This window comes from Phyllopteryx taeniolatus, chromosome 13, assembly GCF_024500385.1.
Source record: "Phyllopteryx taeniolatus isolate TA_2022b chromosome 13, UOR_Ptae_1.2, whole genome shotgun sequence".
NCBI classification, from domain to species: domain Eukaryota; kingdom Metazoa; phylum Chordata; class Actinopteri; order Syngnathiformes; family Syngnathidae; genus Phyllopteryx; species Phyllopteryx taeniolatus.
In genome coordinates this window covers 22,744,707-22,767,022 of record NC_084514.1, presented here as the reverse complement: position 1 = coordinate 22,767,022, position 22,316 = coordinate 22,744,707, and the positions used below count along the sequence as shown (strand labels likewise).

The following is a 22,316-nucleotide window of genomic DNA, read 5'->3' as shown; positions in this document are numbered from 1 at the left end:
TTGAACCCCAGTCCTCAGAAGTGTGAGGCAGACGTGCTAACCAGTCCTCCGACGTGCTAACCAGTCCTCCAACGTGCCGTGTGTACATTGAGGAAAAAAAATGTACTTCACTAATTTTAGCAAATGGCTGCAATATATCCATCCATCCATTTTCTGAGCCGCTTCTCCTCACTAGGGTCGCGGGCGTGCTGGAGCCTATCCCAGCTGTCATCGGGCAGGAGGCGGAGTACACCCTGAACTGGTTGCCAGCCAATCGCAGGGCACATAGGAACAAACAACCATTCGCACTCACAGTCATGCCTACGGACAATTTAGAGTCTCCAATTCATGCATGTTTTTTGGGATGTGGGAGGAAACCGGAGTACCCGGAGAAAACCCACGTAGGCACGGGGAGAACATGCAAACTCCAAACAGGCGGGGCCGAGGATTGAACCCGGGTCCTCAGAACTGTGAGGCTGACGCTCTAACCAGTCGGTCACCGTGCTGCGCTGCAATATAAAGCGTGAAAAATTTAAAGGGTCTGAAAACTTAACGTACCCACTGTATGTTCTACCTCAGATAGTCCACCGTTTAGATTAGCCTACAGGCATGACACATACTCTGACTCGTGACAGTCTATCCAGTCATTCCTTGTTTTGGGGTAGATAGCTCATTATCCAAGGTAGTTATTCTGCAACAAACTGAATTTTAAATGGTTTACCTTCAAGATTGTATATCAGTAGGTCGAAAGGTGACTTGGTTATAGCCTTGTATTGCACAGTGTATCTGGGGCTATCAACAGTGTAGTTGCCGCCAGAAATGGAGCCTTGCAAACTGTACAAGTTGCTGTCGATCTTGATAAATGCCTCCGCCAGACCAAGAAGGGGCACAGTGAAATCCACAGCAGGAGGTACAATGAATGATGGTAGTCTATAGATTTTGGCTGGGACTTGTAAACTTATTGCTGGTAAATCCAAAGTAGGAACTGACAAGGAGTTGTGAAAATTCAGTTCCTCTAACTTTTTGCCTCCCAGTGGAAGAGGAAGCGAGAATTCCATTTTGTCCTTGTTGAACTTGTATCGGAACAAGTTGTCACTGTTCAAGTAAATGCCACATTAGTTATCATTTCACTTTTCACCTAAAATATGTATTTTAAAGATTTAATAGGTAGTCAAAAGACCAAGAGTTACTTACAACTGCAGGAATATTCTGTCAGGTAAAGAGGGCACGATGAGTTCTGAGAGCCTCCTATTTTGCATGATTTTAAGAATAGGAATGCTTACTGTCAACTTGTCCAGCCAAATATTACCTGCCTGCATAGAAAACAAAGTTGAGAGATTTGTTGAAGAGGAATTCTGCCAAGAATTTCATTAGTTTATTAAAGTGTAGTTAATATTGTAGTGGACTGAGAGGGTGGTTGCCCCAGAAGATGGGACCGACTCATATGAGTTTCACCTGTGGATCAATGTGCACCTACTGGAGTCCAATGGAGCCAATGTGAGCTAGTTGGGGGGGGAAACTAATAAGAGGTTTGCAAAGACTGTGAGTTGTGTGACTGGGGATCAAGGTTGAAAGACACCGGGTCGATTCACGAGAGGTGGCAGCTGTTTTGCAGTAAACAAGTCATGCTGAAAGACAACAAGAAAGCTGCCACGGCAAGGTGACAGTTGTGCACTCTCTCTCTCTCGAGTGATGCCGTTTGTAATCAATTTGGGGCTACCCGCGACGAAGATAGAGAAGTGTAGGCATTAAGACGTTCCAGCGATTGGGGCCCTCTTATAGGGCGAGTGGTAATTAGGGCCGGGAAAGTAGGAGTGCTGTACTGTCCACTGTCCTCGTCGGAGTCGAACAAATGCCCCGCCGTCGGCCACCGGAGTGGCCCTATGCGTTCTACGACGCACACCACATGCAGTTCCAGCGCTGGGCCGGCATTTCCCCCTGCGGGCTCTCATCAGCCAAGCCGGACCAGAACCACAAGCCTCGACCACAGGGTAGGGTCTTGGCCACCTGGCCAGCTAAGTGGATGCTTATTTTAAACAAATCAACAGTTCATTTTCAATGTATTGTCTGTTATTGTCTTGTCTTTTGTTTTATCTGTAATTTTTCAGTTACATTGACTATTTTAGGAATTTTGAATATTGCATAATCACTTTTGCATCTAATTTGTGGGAAAGGGGAAGTGCGGGGAGGGGCGTAGCTTCAAGGCAACCGTTGTTGTCAGTCCTGCAGGTGAATCACCTTATTCCGCAGAGTGAAACCAAGTATGCTATATTGTCTACTTTGGGTGCATTGGTGTCATGCATAACCCTTCATGGGTTTAATGTGGACGCCCGAATGCCAAAAGCAGGAGTGAGTTCGTGTGATCTGGGGTGCCATGAGCCCACTTGCGGCTAATAACATAGCTGTCCAACTCATTGCTTGGTCCGCGGGCCGGCTCACCACAACGACAATTTATTGAGTCCGGAAAAACTATCATATCCATTTTATTTAGCGAACGATAAGTCGACATTATCATGTCGTAACTGTAATTATCATGACAAGCCTAGTGTACATCTCTATTTATGCCCACTTACACCTCTGAAAATATCAGAAAAATCGCCCCGAAATTTTTTATTTTATGGATGTAAGCATTTCCACATCAGGTGTACGTGATCCCACTTGGTAGTGTTTTTAAGATTAATTTATGCATCTTTTAAAAGGGTTTCATCATCTCAATTTTGTATTGATTGCACTACAAATGGCGCTAAGATGTTTGAAAAGAGTTCCTATGGATGAATAGGCATTTGTCTAGGTAGCATTGTCTGACAGACGCAGATTTTGGCTGGCTGTCATAACATCGGATGACGAGGGTCTCCTGGCCAAAAGCTTTGTCACTTAATGTCCCAAAACTTCGATCAGTCTTCACCAAAATTCAAAACAGAACAGTCAGCCCTATATTTTTTTATTTTATGGATGCTAAGCGTTTTATTCATAGATGATCATTTGAGCGGCACGGTGAACGACTGGTTAGAGCGTCTGCCTCACAGTTCTGAGGACTACGGTTCAATCCCTGGCCCAGCCTGTGTGGAGTTTGCATGTTCTCCCTGTGCCTGCGTGGGATTTCTTTGGGCACACCGGTTTCCTCCCACATCCCAAAAACATGCACATCCCAAATCATGCATGATTGAAGACTCTAAATTGCCCATAGGTGTGTATGTGTGCGTGAATGGTTGTTTGTTTCTATGTGCCCTGCTACTGGCTGGCAACCATTTCGAGTGTACCCCGCCTCCTGCCTGATGATAGCTGGGATAGGCTCCTACACTCCCGCGACCCTTGTGGGGATAAGCGGGTCAGTAAATGGATGGATGATCATTTGAGAAAAAGGAACATTCGTACCGTCCATGAAATCCAAAATATTGGGCCGATTGTTTAAATATTTTCAGAGACTGATGCTGCCCTGGGTAGAGCTGTCCACGTAAATTTTGGTGATGATTGGTGACAGTTTGGGGACATTAAGCCACATGTATGATTGCTTCATGTATTGAGCTACTTAACGCGCTGTTAGTGACGCAAACTCATCGGAAATCATGTCAGTCATGACTCTCGTGTTGTTTCCTGGCTGTTGACATGGTCCTCGTTATAAAAGAGCTCAGTTACACACATTTCTGACAGAAACACATAATTGTGGTAACTACCACAATACATACTCTGCGAATACTATACATATACTTTATCTCTTTGAGTGTAAAAATGCTTCAACTCGTCCGACTTCCAGCCTTTTTTTTGGCCCGCCAACACTGCTGTGTGCGTTGGCTCAATAGGGCTGTCACAGATAAAATGTCGCATCGCTGCCCTCTGCTGGGGTTTTTGGTTATAAAAAAAAAAAAAAAAAGATTCCCAGCTTGATAATTACAGTAAAGGTGCACCAGACTCTGCTCTCCCCAACCCCGTGAAAAAACGTGCGTGACGAGTTAACTCGTCAATGGTAGAGAATGGATTGATTCTACTTGAAGAGTTAATTCATCACCAGCACTGAATGAGTTAAAGGAGGTATGGGGTCTTAATGGTTCACATTTCACTTATGATGTTTTTTTTTTTTTTTTGCTCAAAAAAATGAAAGTGGCTGTCACTTCCAATAATTTCGATCCATTTTAGAGCAATTGGCAAATAACTAATTGCCTTTTGAACGCCCCTTTTTCATCACCAAAATCGACAGGCCCCATCACCCCTCTCCCTCTTGTCTTGGTCTTGGTGTGAGGTTAGTGGCAGAAGTGGAAAACAAATTCGCTGCATACCCAGAGCTTATTTCTTATTATTGCCGCACCCTTGTATTCTGTCTATTCAAATCAGATAAAGCAGTACTATATCGTAAAGTGGCAGTATTAACTCATATTTTATATATCGTAGCTGTTATCCCCTCACCTCCAAAATGACAACTTTTCAGGGGAAAAAAAGGCAGCTTGCTTGAGTTTCCAAACACTGCTTTGTTCAAGTTGGTATACCTTACCTTATATTGCTGTCGTATATTGTTGCAAACAGTCGTCCACTGTGCTGCACATATAAACATATTGAACATAATTTTGGGGTCCTGGCTGTTGTTCAGGCGGCACAGTGGACGACTGGTTAGAGCGTCTGCCTCACAGTTCTGAGGTCTGGCTCAATCCCCGTCCCCGGCTGTGTGGAGTTTGCATGTTCTCCCCGTGCCTGCGTGGGTTTTCTCCGGGCACTCCGGTTTCCTCCCACATCCCAAAAACATGCGTGGTAGGTTGATTGAAGACTCCAAAATTGCCCGTAGGTGTGAATGTGAGTGCGAATGGTTGTTTGTCTATGTGTGTCCTGCGATTGGCTGGCAACCAGTTCCTGCCGAAGATAGCTGGGATAGGCTCCAGCACTCCCGCGACCCCCGTGAGGATAAGCGGCTCAGAAAATGGATGGATGGATGGCTGTTGTTCATATGAGCTGCTGTCATATGAGAGTGCAATAATATATGACAGAAATATAAGGCATATACCAACTTGAACAAAGCCGGTGTTTGGAAACTATAGCAAAGTCGTCATTTTGGAGGCAAGGGGATTCCGTCCAACAGCTGCAATATAAAAAATATGACTAAATACTCCCACTACATACATAGTACATTCTTTTTTGTACACCGGCTACGCAGTGACGTCACACCAACACATGGAGGGTGGGGGGTTGTTAATTTTGGTGATCAAAAAGAGGCGTTCCAAAGGAAATTAGTTATTTACCAATTGCTCCAATATGGATTCATATAATTTGAAATGACTGCCAGTTTCATTTTCCTCAGCAAAAAAATACATAACATCAACTTATTCGTGAAATATGGACCATTAAGACCCATACATCATTTAATGTGTTTACACGTGTTGGGCATTCCATTTTATAAAATAGTTTTAAAAAGTAAGATCAAAGTCCATCCATCCATCCATTTTCTATTATGCGAGGTCGGGTCGCAGGGGCAGTAGCTTTAGCAGGGATGCCCAGACTTCCCTCGCCCCAGGCACTTCATCCAGCTCTTCCGGGGGGATCCCGAGGCGTTCCCAGGCCAGCTGAAAGACGTAGTCTCTCCAGCGTGTCCTGAGTCGTCCCCGGGGTCTACTCCTGGTGGGATGTGCCTGGAACACATCACCAGGGAGGCGTCCGGGAGGCATCCGAATCAGATGCCCCAGTCACCTCATCTGGCACCTCTCAATGTGGAGGAACAGCGGCTCTACTGTGAGATCCTCCTGGATGACCGAGCTTCTCACACATCTCTAAGTGTGAGCCTGGACACCCTTAGGACCCACAGCTCGTGACCATAGGTGAGTGTAGGAACATAGATAGACCGGTAAATTGAGAGCTTCACCTTTCGGCTTAGCTCCTTCTTTACCACAACGGACCGATACAAAGTCCGCATCACTGCTGCAGACGCTGCACCAATCACCTTGTCGATCTCCAGTTCCATTCTTCCCTCACTTGTGAACAATTCCCCAAGATACTTGAACTCCTCCACTTGGGGCAGGATCTCAACCCTGATCTGGAGAGGGCACACCACCCTTTTCCAACTGAGGACCATGGTGCTGATTCTCATCCCAGCCGCTTCACACTCGGCTGCTAACTGCTGCAGAGAGAGTTGGAGATCACGGCTTGATGAAGCCAACAGAACCACATCATCTGAAAAAAGCAGAGATGCAATCCTGAGGCCGCCAAACCGGACCCCCTCTACGCCTCGGCTGCACCTTGAAATTCTGTCCATAAAAGTTATGAACAGAATCGGTGACAAAGGGCAGCCTTGGCGGAGTCCAACCCTCACCGGGAACGAGTCAGTCTTACTGCCGGATATGCGCACCAAACTCTGACTCCTGTCATACAGGGACCGAACATCCCGTATCAAAGGGTTTGGTACCCCATACTCACTAAGCACCCCCCACAGGACTCCCCGAGGGACATGGTCGAATGCCTTCTCCAAGTCCACAAAACACATGCACCCTCGAGGACCTTGCCGAGGGTGTAGAGCTGGTCCACTGCTCCACGGCCAGGACCCCTTGCATTTAACCTCGTGTCTCATTCTTTCTTGTCGCCAGTTCGTTGTACCTTGTCGTCGCGTTCCAGCATTCCTTGTTTCCACGTCAAAGACTCACAGTAAGACTAGACCCTGTTCCGATTATCAACCTCACCTTTTTGCCTCACGTTTTTGGATACTGTTTCCTTTTTTGGATTGCCTGCCTGTCTACCGACCTCTGCCCGGATATTAAACCTCTCTTTTTGAAACTGTCCATTTGTTTTGGAGTCGTGCATTTTTGGGTCCTATCCTCTGTTCCGTTCATGAAAGAACAAACTGGCCATAACATGGACCCAGCAGACTCAGACCCGGTGCGCACAGCCCTTTAAGCACAGGGTCAACGCCTTTCGAAGCCGGATGAGCAGCTTGCTGCCCTCCACCTTCATCTAGAGGGACTATCAGAATATCAGGACAATATGATGAGACAGGAGGCCTCACAGTTTGAAGTTCTTATGAAAATGATTAAAAAGAAGCAACCAGTTGGCACAACACCCGATACCGCCACGGTACCAACGTTTCCATGTGAAGCAGTCACCATGCAGCCACCTCCGCTGCTGTCTGCCCACAGCTCTCTCGACCGGAGAGGTTCTCTGGAGATTCTGGGAACATTAAGCCTCTCATCACTCAGTGCGAACTCCACTTTGAGCTCTAGGGCGCTGCCTTCCCCAACGAGCGAGCAAAGATCGCTTTCGTCATTTCCCACCTGACTGGTCGTGCGGAGGCGTGGGCTACTGCTGAATGGAGCCGCAATTCCGCCACGTGTCATTCGTGGGCTTTTTTCGTAAGGACGATGAAGCAAATTTTTCAGTTCTCCACACCAGATCGTGAGGCTGCTCGCTCCCTTGTCACCTTACACCAAAGCAAGCACAGGGTTTCAGATTACGCAATTGAGTTTCGCATTCTAGCAGCTGAGAGTCAGTGGAATAACAGGGCACTGCTCGATGCATTTTTTCAAGGACTATCCCCCACCATCAAGGGTCATTTGGTCCCGCTAGACCTGCCAACCGACTTGGACAATCTCATCGCTCTCGCCGTGAAAATCGACAAGAGGCTTTTGGATCGGAAACTGGATGGAGTTCAGCAGAGGGCTGCGTCACCGCGCACTTGGAGGACGAGCCTCGGTGACCAGCCAAACCAAGGCAGATCCCCTGTTTCCGGTCTCAATCCACTGGTTGGCGTCACCACGGATGAACCCATGCAACTGGGCAGGTTCAGTCTCTCCCCTGAGGAACGTCAACGCCGGCTGAGGGAAGGGCAGTGCTTCTACTGCGGGCAGTTGGGTCATTCCGTGAGCAACTGTCATGTCAAGGTTGCCGGTGCCGGTAGCAAGGGCACGGGAGAGGTGAGTCTGAATTTCATTAAGGAAGACCCTTCCCGGGTTCTTCCTAAAGTGACACTATGCTCTCCTGATCAAGAAATTTATACGCCTGTATTAATTGACTCTGGTTATGACGCAAACCTACTCAACTCCCTCCTCGTTAGACGGATGCACCTTAGAACCTTTCAAATAAAACGCCACCGCAACACCTATGCTGCAGACGGCAGTTTCGTGGGCAAGATCACTCACCGCACCCAAACACTCACATTGACATTTCCTGATTCTCACTCGGAATGCATTAGTTTTCATGTTTTTGACGCCATGAATCATGACCTTATTTTAGGGAACCCATGGATGAAATTACATAACTCCCACATTGACTGGTCTTCTGGGCAGGTTATGTTATGGGGCAGCAATTGTGCCCAGAACTGTTTCAAGCCTCCATGTGATGTTCAGGGCTATGTTTCAAATGACAATCCACAGATCTCATCAGGGGATCCTGACTTATCTCAAGTGCCCACCTGTTACCAGGACATTAAAGACGTTTTTTCCAAGTCCAAGGCCAAATCCCTTCCACCCCACAGACCATATGACTGTGCTGTTGACTTGTTGCCTGGAACCACACCCCCACGAGGGAGGTTATTCTCTCTTTCAGGGCCGGAACACAAGGCTATGAAGGAGTATGTGGATGAATCACTGGCAGCCGGGATTGTTTGCCCATCTTCATCCCCTGCGGGAGCCGGATTTTTCTTTGTGGACAAGAAGGACAAGACTCTGCGACTCTGTATCGATTACCGGGGTCTCAATGACATAACTGTGAAAAACAGGTACCCTCTTCCTCTCATCTCCACCGCCTTTGAGTTCCTGGAGGGAGCCAAGATTTCACCGAACTAGACTTAAGAAATGCTTATCATCTATTCAGGATAAGGGAGGGGGATGAATGGAAAACAGCATTCAACACACCAACGGCACATTATTGAGTATTTGGTAATGCCTTTTGGACTAACTAACGCTCCAGCTGTTTTCCAGAACTTTGTCAATGATGTCTTGCGTGACATGTTGAATGTGTACGTTTTTGTATATTTGGACGATGCTTTGATATTCTCCCCGGGTGAGGAGACTCACATCATTCATGTCCGCTCTGTGTTGCACCAGTTACTGCAGAATGAACTATATGTCAAGGCTGAGACATGTGAGTTCCACAAGGCATCCGTTTATTTTCTGGGGGGTTCGTGCTTGCTCCAGCTGAAATCAAAATGGACCCTTGCAAAGTTGATGCCGTGACTAATTGGCCCACTCCCATGTCACGCAAAGACGTACAAAGGTTCTTAGGGTTCGCTAATTTCTACAGATAATTAGTAATTTCAGTTCTGTAGCCTCGCCTTTGCATGATCTTACCTCGCCACACAGACCTTTCGTATGGAACCCGCTTTGTCAAGCAGCTTTTCAAAAACTTAAATTGAGCTTTACCTCCGCTCCCATCCTCACTTTGCCAGATCTCAAACAGCAGTTTGTGGTAGAAGTTGATACGTCTGATGCCGGAATAGGAGCAGTGCTCTCCCAGAAATGTCTCAAGGATGGTAAATTTCATCCTTGTGCTTATCTCTCCAAAAAACTGACCCCAGCCGAGAGAAATTATGACATTGGTGACCGTGAACTGCTGGCTGTCAAGGTGGCTTTGGTGGAGTGGAGGCACTGGCTAGAGGGGGCACATACTCCGGTTTTAGTATGGACCCATCACAAGAACTTGGAATATCTTAAAACTGCTAAGAGATTAAACGTGAGGCAGGCTAGATGGGCTCTGTTCTTCACTAGATTCAATTTCACGTTATCCTACCGACCTGGTTCTGAAAATGGTAAGCCAGATGCTTTATCGCGCATTTTCTGCGCAGTGAATTCTTTGTCCAACCCTGAAACCATTTTGCCCAAGTCATGTTTTGTTTCTGCTTTTGTTTGGGACATTGAGACTGCGGTAAAGGAGGCTCTGAAGAACACTCTTAGCCCTGATAATTGCCCTGAAAACAGGCTTTATGTGGTTCCGACCTTAAGGGGAAGAGTCATCCACTGGGCTCACACTAACCGGACTGTATGTCACCTATGCATTGCCAAGACTCAATCTGTGGTCGAACAGCGCTTTTGGTGGCCCAATGTTAGAAGCGATGTTACCAATTATGTCAATGCTTGCCAGGTATGTGCTGCTAACAAGTCCTCTTGCAAACGTCCTTCTGGGGAGTTGCGACCCCTGCCAATACCACAACGTCCTTGGTCAGACATTTCCGTAGACTTTGTGACAGGATTACCGGCCTCTAAAGGAAGTACCACCATTCTCACAGTTGTGGAAAGGTTCTCTAAAATGGCACACTTCATTGCATTCCCGAAACTCCCCTCAGCTAAAGACACTGCAGAGTTAATGATACACCAGGTATTCAAGTTTCATGGTTTACCCAAGAATGTGGTGTCTGATAGGGGCCCCCAATTCATTTCGCAATTTTGGTCTGTCATCTGGGTTTCACCCTGAAACCAACGGACAAACCGAGAGGCTGAACCAGGACCTGGAGACCGGGCTCCGATGTCTCGCTTCACAGGATCCTGGTCTCAGAAACTGGTTTGGGTCGAATTCCCTCACAATTCCCTCCCCTCTGCATCTATCGCCTTTTCACGTTGTTATGGTTACCAACCATCTCTATTTCCTGCCATAGCCCCAGAGTCCACAGTTCCAGCGGCTTTGACCTTGGTGAGACGCTGCAGGAGGACCTGGAAGCGAGCCCGCCAGATGCTGCTGCGTCAGGGACGGTCCTACAAGACTGCAGCTGACCGTAGGAGGACACCGGCCCCGAACTACAAAGTGGGTCAGCGAGTTTGGCTCTCCACCAAGCATATTCCACTCCGGGTGGAGTCCCGGAAGCTCGCTCCCAGGTTCGTTGGGCTTTTCCCCATCACAAAGATCATCAACCCTGTCACCGTGAAGCTTGGGCTCCCAAGGTCGATGCGGGTCCACCCTGCTTTTCACGTCAGCCTGCTCAAGCCCGCCCGGGAGTTCCCTCTGGTCCCGCCTTCCAGGCCTCCTCCTCCCCTACGGTTCGTGGATGGGGGCCCTGTCTTCACTGTGACGCGGCTGTTGTTGTTGTTGTCTCGTCGGAGGGGGAGGTGGTTTCAATATATGGTGGACTGGGAGGGCTACAGGCCTGAGGAACGTTCATGGGGGCCGTCTGCGTTTATCGTGGATGACTCGCTCATTCGGGACTTCCACATTGCGCATCCAGGCCGTCTGGGGCTGGCCGTTAAAGGGGGGGGGGGGGGGGGGGGGTACTGTCATGAGTGTGTGTTCCGGTTGTTGTCTTCCCCCTGTCTCATGCACACCTGCTCCTGAGAGCATTTTCACCACATGTGCCTCGTTCACCCTAATCACCCCTTGCATTTAACCTCGTGTCTCATTCTTTCTTGTCGCCAGTTCGTTGTACCTTGTCGTCGCGTTCCAGCATTCCTTGTTTCCACATCAAAAACTCACAGTAAGACTCGACCCTGTTCCGATTATCGACCTCGCCTCTTTGCCTCACGTTTTTGGATACTGTTGCCTTTTTTGGATTGCCTGCCTGTGTACCGACCTCTGCCCGTATATTAAACCTCTCTTTTTTAAACTGTCCATTTGTTTTGGAGTCGTGCATTTTTGGGCCCTATCTTGTTCCGTTCATGACTGGGAGCTGGTTTACTCCAGGGGAAGAAAATGCATACTGTTGTGTATGTGTAGGTGCTTCTGGATGAAAATGAGTGGTCTTTCACCAGAAATTTGGGTTACAATACAATATGTTTTTTTCATAAATCCAATCAATTCTTATTTTGTTGTGGCTCAACATTTAGATAACCTTCATCAGATTTGATGGTTTAGCCACAGACTCTCCCTCCAAGTGTTATGCTTCTCTTTCATAAATGTGGGAATGAAACTGTGGTAAAATGTACTAACCAGTGAAATTCATCAGCACCCCTAAACCTGTAATCCTAGAATCACCCATGGTACACGTTGATAAGTGAGGCCCCTGGTCCTAACAGATGAGCTGGATGGCATCTTTTGGTCAGGAATCAACTAAGATTCAGTGCTGTTTTTGTTTTTTTGTTTTTTTTAAACACAAATACAAGAGCACAAACAGAACAGGAAACAGTAACTTGCTGTCTGTTACCTCAATTCCTTTGGTGACAATATGGCGCAGTTTCATGTCCGTTTTTGCAACCTTCTGGTCCAGGATATTATCAATGAGTTTTTCCAACCTTCTGTGATGATATTCCATGTTTGGCAAAATTTGGCAAATCTCTGAATTCAAGTCGGATTTCAATTGCACCTCAAATCTCTCTTTATCTACATACAAACACACCCATAAATACAGTAATTGCTGCTTTGCAAGTGTCCTCTGTGATGCTTTGAAAGGTGAATATTGGTTACCATATTTAAGGGAAGCTGTCTGTTGGTAGGATGTCTCAGGAAGCTTGATCATGGTCTCTATGATCATCATGATGTCCTCATGCTTCTTCAGGGTTGCAGTGAACAAAGCATTTGTTTTGAGGGCTGGAATGACCATCTGGAGTTGCAGCATTGCATTTTTCATCAATTCAATTCTATATTAAAGTGCAAAAAGGTAAAAAAAAAAAAAAAAAAAATGAATTACACTGAATTTGTCTGCATCATTGGTATCATTTTAATGCCGGCAGGACTTTTTATGTTCTCAAGGCATTGAATCGATCGCAAACTAGACTGTTCCGTTGTGGTCGATTCAATGCCCTAAGAATGAAATGACTTGGATGAATGAGAATATTCACAGGCGTGACTTAAAATGTTAAATACTGTCTTCTAATACTATACTTTTGTAACTTTATTCATTCATAATTTCAATTATAATTTGCGGTAAGCAGCAACAGATCCATAGGGACTTAGGCATTTGAACCGAGGGGTCATGTTCAAGTCTAGCTGCATATGAAAGAAATTGTAACTATTTGCTGATGAGATGGCAGCACCGTTGCGCACATTTTCTCTGGGTATCCCAGCTTCTTCCTACCTGCATGATTGGCTAATAGAAGTCTCTAAATTGTTCATATGTATGAATGTTTGTTTCACATGTGCCCTACAATTTATTGGAGTCATAGTCCATAATTAAACTTTTTTAACTAAGTTCACCATTCGAAAAATGAACTAGTTCATAGTTCTTTTTTGTTTTTTTCTCAATATGTTGCTGATGGGCTATTCTCCTCAAAATACTGATATTTTATTTTCCTATTGCTGCCACCCATTCAGTCCCAGTCCAGACTGTACTACGCCTATCGCCTAAAGTCAAAGGGTGAGAGGGTGTTTCCACCCTGGATTAATCACCTGTCAGTCGCAGTCATTTTGTTTCTTACTTCTTGTTACAAAGTCTGGAATGGAGTCCTTCTCACCTCCCTGTGAATGCCTGTGACACTAAATACTATACTGTGAAATAAAAATCTTGCTCGATCTATATCTATTTCTCATATTTGGTTAAACTTTTAATTGATAAATCTACAGACTGTACCTCGTACGCCCCACCAGCGTCAGTTGTGGAATGTTCTTGCTGGTGACCTCAAGGGTGATGCCTCGCATGTTGTTTTGATTTGCATCACTATCAACTCCAGCCATCCTGATGCCAAGTTCCACATCGTACTTGGGAATGACAACTTCGGTGGTAAGAATGTTCTTATTGCAATTGTATTTTAGAGATGCAGTGGCTTCTGTTGAATCATCACCTATCAACAGGAGAAATGAAACACATGAATTAGTTGTTTTCTTTACCTTATTGTGCCATTGGACGCTATCACACCGTTGTATGTATAGATGCATACAGTTATTGTGTTACAATACTACCTTCTGCCTTTAGGGTTAACCTCAGAGAATCAATTTCATAGCGATCGTTTTTTCCTTCTTTCAGGGTTTCCCGCTTTATGGTGGCAGTGTACTCCGTAACTTCCTCTGTGGGTTGGATTAGAACTGCAGCCCTAAGAGAATCTCACAAATGTAGTGAGGGTATAAATACATGTTAGGGTAAACATAAAACACTTTTCTATTATTTGCCATTTATTTTAAGTTTCACATTCAAACGAGTTTATCAAAGACAAAAGTGTCTTTTGAATTCCCTTCATCTGCATGGTTTGGAATTTGAAAAGTAATGTGACGCAGTCGTTGGGCTGTAAATATGTGATTTTACTGGAGAAAAAAAAAATACACTATACTAATATTGTTCGCCATTATCATTGATATCATACCTGGGAATGGAGACAACATACATTTTGGTAAGGATAACTGTTGTTTTTAAAAACACCCACTTTAAGACCTATTTCCTAATGACTGTGTTTTCAAGCTTGACAATGAGATTGTCATGTAAGCAAAAGACAATTTTCCCCAAAAATTAAATAAATCGCTTATCAACTAAAATAGTGTCAAGTAAGTGGCCCATAAATGAACATCACTGTATTAAAACTTTCGTGCGCCCTATTTCTGACTGGTGATCAGTCTTCCTTTTGTCCAATCTAATGTATTCATCTCTTCTATAATGCAGTAAAGCAGCGGTCAGCAACTAGCAGCCCGCAGGCCATAACTGGCCAGCCGCCAATTATATCTGGCCCACCAGATTACATTTGTCAAGGTATGATAATGAGCCGGGCTGCCACAGCGCAATGGCAGGGAAAAAAGGGCTGCTGCAGCCCTCACTTCACTTCCTTGTTATAGCATTGAAGCAGTTGATTGGCTGTGTAACCTATGTGATATGTGACGACGTCACAAGAAATACACTGATTGGCTGACTTGCCCACGTGACTGACCCACATGACCAAAATGCGGCGTTCAATGCAGAATTAATGTCTACAAAACGCCGGCTGCGCCAGCTGTAACTGTTTACATAAGTGGTATACGTTAATGACCCAATTAAAAAATTTGTCGTGACTAATTAATGCGAATTGCAGGACACATCATAGTCACTTCAAACACACCTCGCCTGTCTGAGTGTAACTTTGCAAATGATCGGGCGAACCTCCGCTTCGCGCAGCCAATGTCCTGTCCACTCCGTACAGCCCACGTCCCGGCTGCAACCTCATTGCAGGTGAGAGAGGTTGGCTTGCCATTTACAGTATAAACACAGGTTGGATGATCGCATACTTTTCTTTCCACTCTTCTTTGTATTTCTGATAAAGTTCAAAATGTTCCTCAATTTCAGCATCCAAAATCACACGTTCATAGAATTTTGACACGATTGACAGGTAGATCGACGTGATGAACTATCGTTATTCTTGTTTTATGTGAAGTTTGATGTAACTCTGACGATGAGGTTGTTCTCGGTGGGGTCAGGAATGAGATGGCTCCATTGAAAAATCTGAAAATGGTCTGTTTAGACATCACACTGTTGTCTCAACTAATAAGAAACATATGGGCATTTTTCGATGAGTCAAGGGTAGTGTTTATTATTTAAAATGGCAATTACTTAACCGTTAAGTCTTAAAAGACAGTGTGTGGACATGATTAAAGACAGCCGTCTCATCCCCAGTTTACTATCTGTTTCACAACACTGTGAAGACCCTCAGCACTTACACAGTAATAACAGCCTGTAGCAAATTAATTTGTTTGTTCATTAAATTATGTTTTTGTACACGATATAATAGGATAAATGAGGGGGAAAAAACTTATTTTACCCAAGGAAAAGCAGGATTTGCCTGATGAAAATGTAATTTCGACATGCAATTGAATTGTCAGAATAAAATTTGACCGAGGGCCAAACTTAGTTATTGACACCTACAGAAAAGTAAGAAGCTTCATTATTTAATATTTACCAAGCTATTATTTATTTATTTAAAAGGATCCCCTTTAGTTGAATGCCAATGGCACCAGCTTGGGTTCCAGGGGTCCGAAAAACCTTACGTCAAAAGATCATATTTTAAATATCACATCAATCAAACAGACATCCTAATATAGTTTACAACACACACAACAACAACACATTTTTGTTGTGAAAACAAAATGATGTCAATCATACTGTACATTCAAAACAGGAAACAAAATAGGGATAAGACATACCTGTCAGACTGGATTTTTGCTTAGCTGCTAATTACCGTATTTTCACGACCACACGGTGCACCGTATTTAAAGGTGCAGTCTCAGTCACGGGGTCTATTTCTGTATTTAACACATACATAAGGCGCACCGTATTATTGGGCGCAGGCATGGTAATCATCATCATTAGTCTTCAGTAATGATGCCTGCTTTCGCGAAAGCTCGCCTTTTACCGCTTGATAACAGTCAAAGCAGATACCTTAGCCCAAGCATCCACAATCCATTCACATATGGGGGCCTAACTCCCCCGGCGTTGCCTCCCTGTCTTACTAAAGCTGTGTTCGCCATCTGTCATCCATGGCTCCCACGCCACTCGCAACTTCACTTTGAACGCCAAGTTGACACCGATGTCCAGCGGTTCGTCAAGCCTCCCGGAATGAGGGCAAGCCCCGAGTTATTGCCCTCAGTCGAATGGTGACTGTAGAGACGCTTCTCCCGGGTGTTCTTTGCTCATTAATCCATTGCTCGAGTTGGTCTTCCAACTCGGGCCACTTTGCCTTGTTTCCGTGTTCGTCTTGACTTAGCGAAGCTCGTTTTCCTCCTTCCTCCACTTGCGAACCATGGATTCGTTGATCTTGAATTCTCTCGCGGCTGCTCGATTCCCATGTTCCTCCCCATAACTGATAGCTTGCAGTTTAAACTGTACTTCATAAGCGTGTCTCTTCGTAGGTGACATTTTCGGGGGTCCTTAACCAAACTGCTGTTGTTTTGCACAATGCACACCCCGGAAATGCTCCCAGTCAGTCAGGCGGTATAAAAAAAAAAATCCCATCCCAGCCTCTTCACACTCGGCTAAAAACCGCTTCAGTGAGAGTTGAAGATCATGGTTTGATGAAGCATCAAAACCAGATCATCTGCAAAAAGCAGAGAAGAAATGCTGAGGCCACAAAATTGGACCCCCTTCAACACCTCGGCTGCACCTCGAAATTCTGTCCATGAAGGTAATGTGTCAAAGGGCAGCCTTGGCGGAGTCCAACCCTCACTGAAAACAACTGTGACTTAATGTCAGCAATGCGAACCAGACTCTGACACCGGTCGTACAGGGACCGAACAGCCCAGGTTTCCGGTACTCCATACTCTCAGAGCACCCCCAACAAGACCCACGGTCGAACGCCTTCTCCAAGTCCACAAAGCACATGTAGAATGGTTGGCGTACTCCCATGCACCCTCGAGGATACTGCTGAGGGTGTAGAGCTGGTCCACTGTTCCACAGCCAGGACAAAAACCACACTGCTCCACCTGTATATGAGGTCCGACTTCCAGACAGACCAACCTCTCTAGAAGCCCTGAATAGTCCTTACTAGGTAGGCAGAGGAGTGTGATCCCCTAGAGTTGGAACACACCCTCCAGTCCCCCTTCTTAAAAAGGGGTGCCACCTCCACGCTCTAAGAATCTAGAGGCAATGTCCCCGATCCCCACGCAAAGTTGCAGAGACTTGTCAGCCAAGACAGCCCCTCAAAATCCAGAACATTTAGGAAGTCCAGGCAGATCTCATCCATTCCTGGGGCACTGCCACTGAGGAGCATTTTAACCACCTTGGTGACTTTAACCCCAGAGATGGGAGAACCCGCATCAGAGTCCCCAGGCTCTGCTTCCTCATAGGAAGGCATGTTGGTGGAATTTGGCCAATTTACTCACAACATCCCGAGTTGAGGTCAGCAGCACCCCTTCTTCACGGTGCACTGCTTCCCACTCCTGAGACACCGGATGGTGGACCAAAATTTCCTTGAAGGCATCAGAAAGTCGTTCTCCATGGCCTCACCAAACTACTTCTTCAGCGACGACCACAGCTGCATTCTGCTTGGCCAGCCAGTACCCATCTGCTGCCTCCGGAGCCCCACTGGCCAAAAAGGCTCGTTAGGACTCCTTCTTCACCCTTACGCTGATGTCCACCAAGCAGGTACGGGGATTGCTGCTACAACAGGCACCAACCACCTTACGGCCACAGCTCCGGTCGGCCACCTCAACGAACATAGTCCACTCGTACTCAATGTCACCACTCTCCCACGACGTGGGCAAAGTTCTGCCGGAGGTAGGAGTTGAAGCTCCTTCTGAAAGGGGACTCTGCCCGACGTTCCAACGTCCGTCACAATACATTTGGTTCTGCCAGGTTGGACCGGCATCTTCCCCCATCATCGGAGCCAACACATCACCAGGTGGTGATCAGTTGGCAGCTGCGCCCCACTCTTCACCCGAGTGTCCAAGACATGCAGCTAGCTGCAAGTCCGATTAAATGATCACAAAGTCGATGATCGAACTGCGGCCTAGGGTGTCCTGGTGCCAAGTGCATGTATGTACACCCTTATGTATGAACACGGTGTTTGATACGGACAGTCCGTGACAAAAAAAATAGTCCAATAACAAAACACCACTCTGGTTCTGATCAGGTGGGTTGTTCTTCTCAATCACCCTCTTCCAGGTGTCACTGGCACTGGCCACGTGAGTTTTGAAGTCCCCCAGAAGAACGAGGGAGTCCCCAGTAGAGGCCAACTTCAGCACCCCCTTCAAGGACTCCAAGAAGGTTGGGTACTCTGAACTGATGTTTGGTACATAGGCACAAACAACAGCCAGGACCCATCCCCACGCAGGAAGGTGGAGAGGGGGGTACCCTCTCGTCTACCAGGGTGGACCCCAATGGACAGGCACCGAACCGGGGTTCAATCACTATGCCCACACCTGCTCAGTGCCTCTCACTATGGGCAACTCCAGAGTAGAAGAGAGTCCAACCGCTTTTAAGAGGACTGGTAGTAGAGCCCAAGGCATGTGTCAAAGCGAGCCCGACTATGTCTCGCCAGAATTTTTCAACCTCGCACACCAGTTCAGGCTCTTTCCTTGCCAGAGAGGACATTCTACGTCCTTCGAGCCAGCTTCTGTACCCGGGGATCGAATCGCCGCCAAGCTCTCTATGCACCCAAGCCCCTTGGCCCCTCCTACAGGTGGCGAGCCCATGGGAGGGGGTACCCACGTTGCCACTTTGGGCTGTGTCCGGCCAGCCCCATGAGTGCAGGCTTGGACACCGGCGGTCGCCATCGAGCCCCACCTCCAGCCTTGGCTCCAGAGGGGTCCATGGTGACCCGCATCTGGGCAAGGGAAAAAACTTGTTTGTACTCATCATAGGGGATCTTTGAACTGTGCTTTGTCTGGTCCCTCACCTCGGACCTTTTTGCCCTGGCTGACCTGAGCAGGGGCATAAAGCCCCTGACAACATAGCTCCCAGGATCATTGGGACACATAAATCCCTCCACCACATGATAAGGTGATGGCTCAAGGAGAGGATGTATTTAAGTACTCGTGCATTTATTATATTCAATAAACAAATGGGAAAATACTTTTCAGAGGGCAAATTCCTGCCTAATTTCCATCTTAAAAATTATTCCAATTGTTTCTTGATTATTTGTTATGTAATATTCTGGTTTCTGGAGTTGGTGAATTTGGGGTTTTTGTTTGCTGTAAGGGCGGCACGGTGGTTTGAGCGTCAGCCTCACAGTTCTGAGGACCCGGGTTCCATCCCCGGCCCCGCCTGTGTGGAGTTTGCATGTTCTCCCCGTGCCTGCGTGGGTTTTCTGCGGGCACTCCGGTTTACACCCACATCCCAAAAACATGCATGAATTGGAGACTCAAAATTGCCTGGAGGTGTGAATGTGAGTGCGAATGGTTGTTTGTTTGTATGTGGCCTGCGATTGGCTGGCAACCAGTTCACGGTGTACCCCGCCTCCTACCCGATGATAGCTGGGATAGGCTCCAGCACGCCCGCGACCCTAGTGAGGAGAAGCGGTACAGAAAATGGATGGATGGATGGATGTTTGCTGTAAGCTTAAATCGAAATTAACCACATTATATTAAAAAAAATACATATTTAACTTTATGTGCAGTGTATCTCTAAGAGTTTCACTTTCTGAATTGAATGACCTAAATAATTTGATAATTTGAATAATAATGTGATACTATTCTAATTTATTGAGATGTACAGTACCAGTAGCTCCTTGAGCAAACAATGCAGTGTGCCTCCTGCTATGTTCAGCGATTCAACTCTGACTTTTATCACATTTCCCAGTAGCCCAGAACAACAACTAAGATGGAAAGTTAATATTCGGTGAGACAATTTCACCATCACAACCAATCGAAGCACCGGCGGTTTCTGATCTGGGTCATAGGGCAGCCGCTCAGGGCTCATTCTTGTCACAAATCTTTTTACACAACGATCGAGAAACTCTCAAACTATGAGCTGTGATAACATTGATTCTGCCAGTGGTGTATGCTTGTCATTTTTATTATTTATAACTGGTTGTGTTTTATGTTTTCATAAGCCCAATTCCGTTGTATCTGCAAGACAAATTGACAATAAAGGCATTCTACTCTATTCTATGTATGTTCTAACTTTATGTACTGTGCATTGCTGTGGCTGCAGTTGTTTTTTAAAGTGCTCTATAAATACAGAGAGTTGAGAGTTGAGTGTCTCAAACATTAAATCATGCAAGTCTAAGTACACGGACCCATGCGATGAAACTGCGAATAGTTCATTAAATCTGATACAGATCCTTTGAGCGATTTGCCATTAGTTGGATAACTGTGGCAGTTCTAAAGCTAATACGTCATTCACGGTAACTCCAGCAGACAGCGAGTGAACTTAGATGAGTTTGACGCTGTCATTGTTGTCACTATGCATTTACCTGCCACAAATTACTTCAAACCTTGAAGTGTTGTATGCATAGGGTCCATTTTTTTATTTTTTTCAGCAGACCTTTTGATACAAATGGCCATGCCATAGTGCCATAGAGCAATGGTCAAGCTGACTTCAAGCTATATAACTTACATTGTTTCACTAGTCAGAGGAAAATATGGGGCCTGGTCTCTGGAGGATGCATTTGAGTAATGAACTAAAGTGCAGATTTTGAGACCACTGAATAGGGGGTGGCAGTCGGTCGAGTTAGTCCGGTCCACCACAAGGAATGGTATTGTCATTGCTTGACCAGAGGAGACTGACACCAACTTGTTGCTATATTGAAAAGATAAGGGGGGGGGGGGGGGGGGGGTTGAAATAATCAGAGAGGGCAACACTCATGCAATCGTGTTATATTTTCAAATTCATGTGATATCATAAAAATAATATAATAGTAAATTTCACAAACCTAAAAGTAAACAGCTGTGTATTTGATTTTGGTGCAGGGATGGACAGTCTAATTTGTCTTTTGTTGATGGTAACTTTTGTATTGAGGGAGTGCTCGTGGTACATGTTTGTGTGCATCTCAATCCCAGCCTCCACATAATCAGGAGCATGAACACCCATTTGGGTGATGAACTCTAACCCAATAGAAGGCATAAATGCCAGGTGACCCTGCAGGTAGAGAAAAGTAAAGCAAAACAAGTGCACTCAACAATGATTTATTTTGGGCCGTATTCTCCAATGTGCATAAAATGGAAAAGGTGCACAGTTGGGTGCTTTTCTTGCTCCGCAAATTCTCCCATTGACCTACAGTAAGTCTGTCATTTATGCACCTTCATGCCAGCATCGCGCTCTGGGTGGAGAAACTCTAAAATGGGGGTGTTGCCTGTCAAATTTGGCCTTTCACGTATTCTGCTGTATTCGACTTGAACACTTCTCCCCGTTACGCGCCTCAGAGGCTGTAGTAAGTCGAGCACCCCAGCAAGGTGAAACATACTGCACTTGAAGTTTTGGCTGTTACAATATATACCACACGTACTAATACTATTGTAAAAGAGAGCTATAAAATGTACTTAAACTTGCACTCGCTTATCTAATTTGAGATGTGATTGTATGGTTTTGTTACTGATAAAACATTACATGTCTTAGCAACTTCTTATCTTGCTGACTTAGTGGTACCGTATGTTCTGTCCCCAAACCTACTTTTCTCTTTTGGTGGCTCAGACAGCTAAAAAGAAGTCTGCAGGGTCCAGAGCATTCTCTATTCGGGTTCCAGTACTCTCGAATGCCTTATCCGCAAAAATGAAAGCGGCTTTCTCAGTGGAAATGTTTAATTCTTGACTTAAGACTTATTTTACACTCTTGCATTTACTGTATTTAAATCACACGTAGTATGCAAGTATTGACTCTTGCTCTCCCTTATCTGGAATTTGGCCTGACTTACTACTGCTTCTCCTCTCTCCTCCTCCCTCCTCTCGTGCTTGGAGAGGTAGCTAGGTGGCGGTTGCTGTGTGATTTCTGCACTGAATGACCGGGTCAAGATCTGAGGTGGACCATTTCCCCGGAGGTGTTGTTATGGAGGAAGAACCATTTTGCCAAAGGTTTCTTCCTGCGACGCTTCATTTCATTAAATGGACTCGTATGCTGTTTGAACTAAAATTGTACAGAACCATACTATGTGATAAATTTTGCCACTCACCATCCATTGAAGCCTATT

The 22,316-nt window shown here is 45.8% G+C and overlaps 1 protein-coding gene across 7 annotated transcripts in view; it reads right to left on the bottom strand.

Moving 5' to 3' along the window:
• Positions 1-22,316, bottom strand: part of apoba (apolipoprotein Ba) — a 70,837-nt gene that overhangs the window by 14,253 nt on the left and 34,268 nt on the right. For 3 of the 7 annotated variants that reach the window (XR_009791355.1, XM_061794155.1, XM_061794156.1), the window contains exons 17-22: positions 21,066-21,271; positions 20,750-20,932; positions 13,702-13,832; positions 13,373-13,583; positions 12,271-12,443; positions 12,011-12,186 (exon numbers count right to left, since the gene is read on the bottom strand). Coding sequence is in view for 6 of the 7 variants with exons in the window: in XM_061794155.1 (XP_061650139.1) it covers positions 12,011-12,186; positions 12,271-12,443; positions 13,373-13,583; positions 13,702-13,832; positions 20,750-20,932; positions 21,066-21,271 (1,080 nt within the window). In the remaining variant the exon portion in view is untranslated. Of the gene's footprint in view, positions 1-700; positions 1,075-1,173; positions 1,293-12,010; positions 12,187-12,270; positions 12,444-13,191; positions 13,280-13,372; positions 13,584-13,701; positions 13,843-20,749; positions 20,933-21,065; positions 21,272-22,316 lie in introns of those variants that run through there. The other 4 variants (XM_061794152.1, XM_061794153.1, XM_061794154.1 and 1 more) reach the window with 4 other exon arrangements.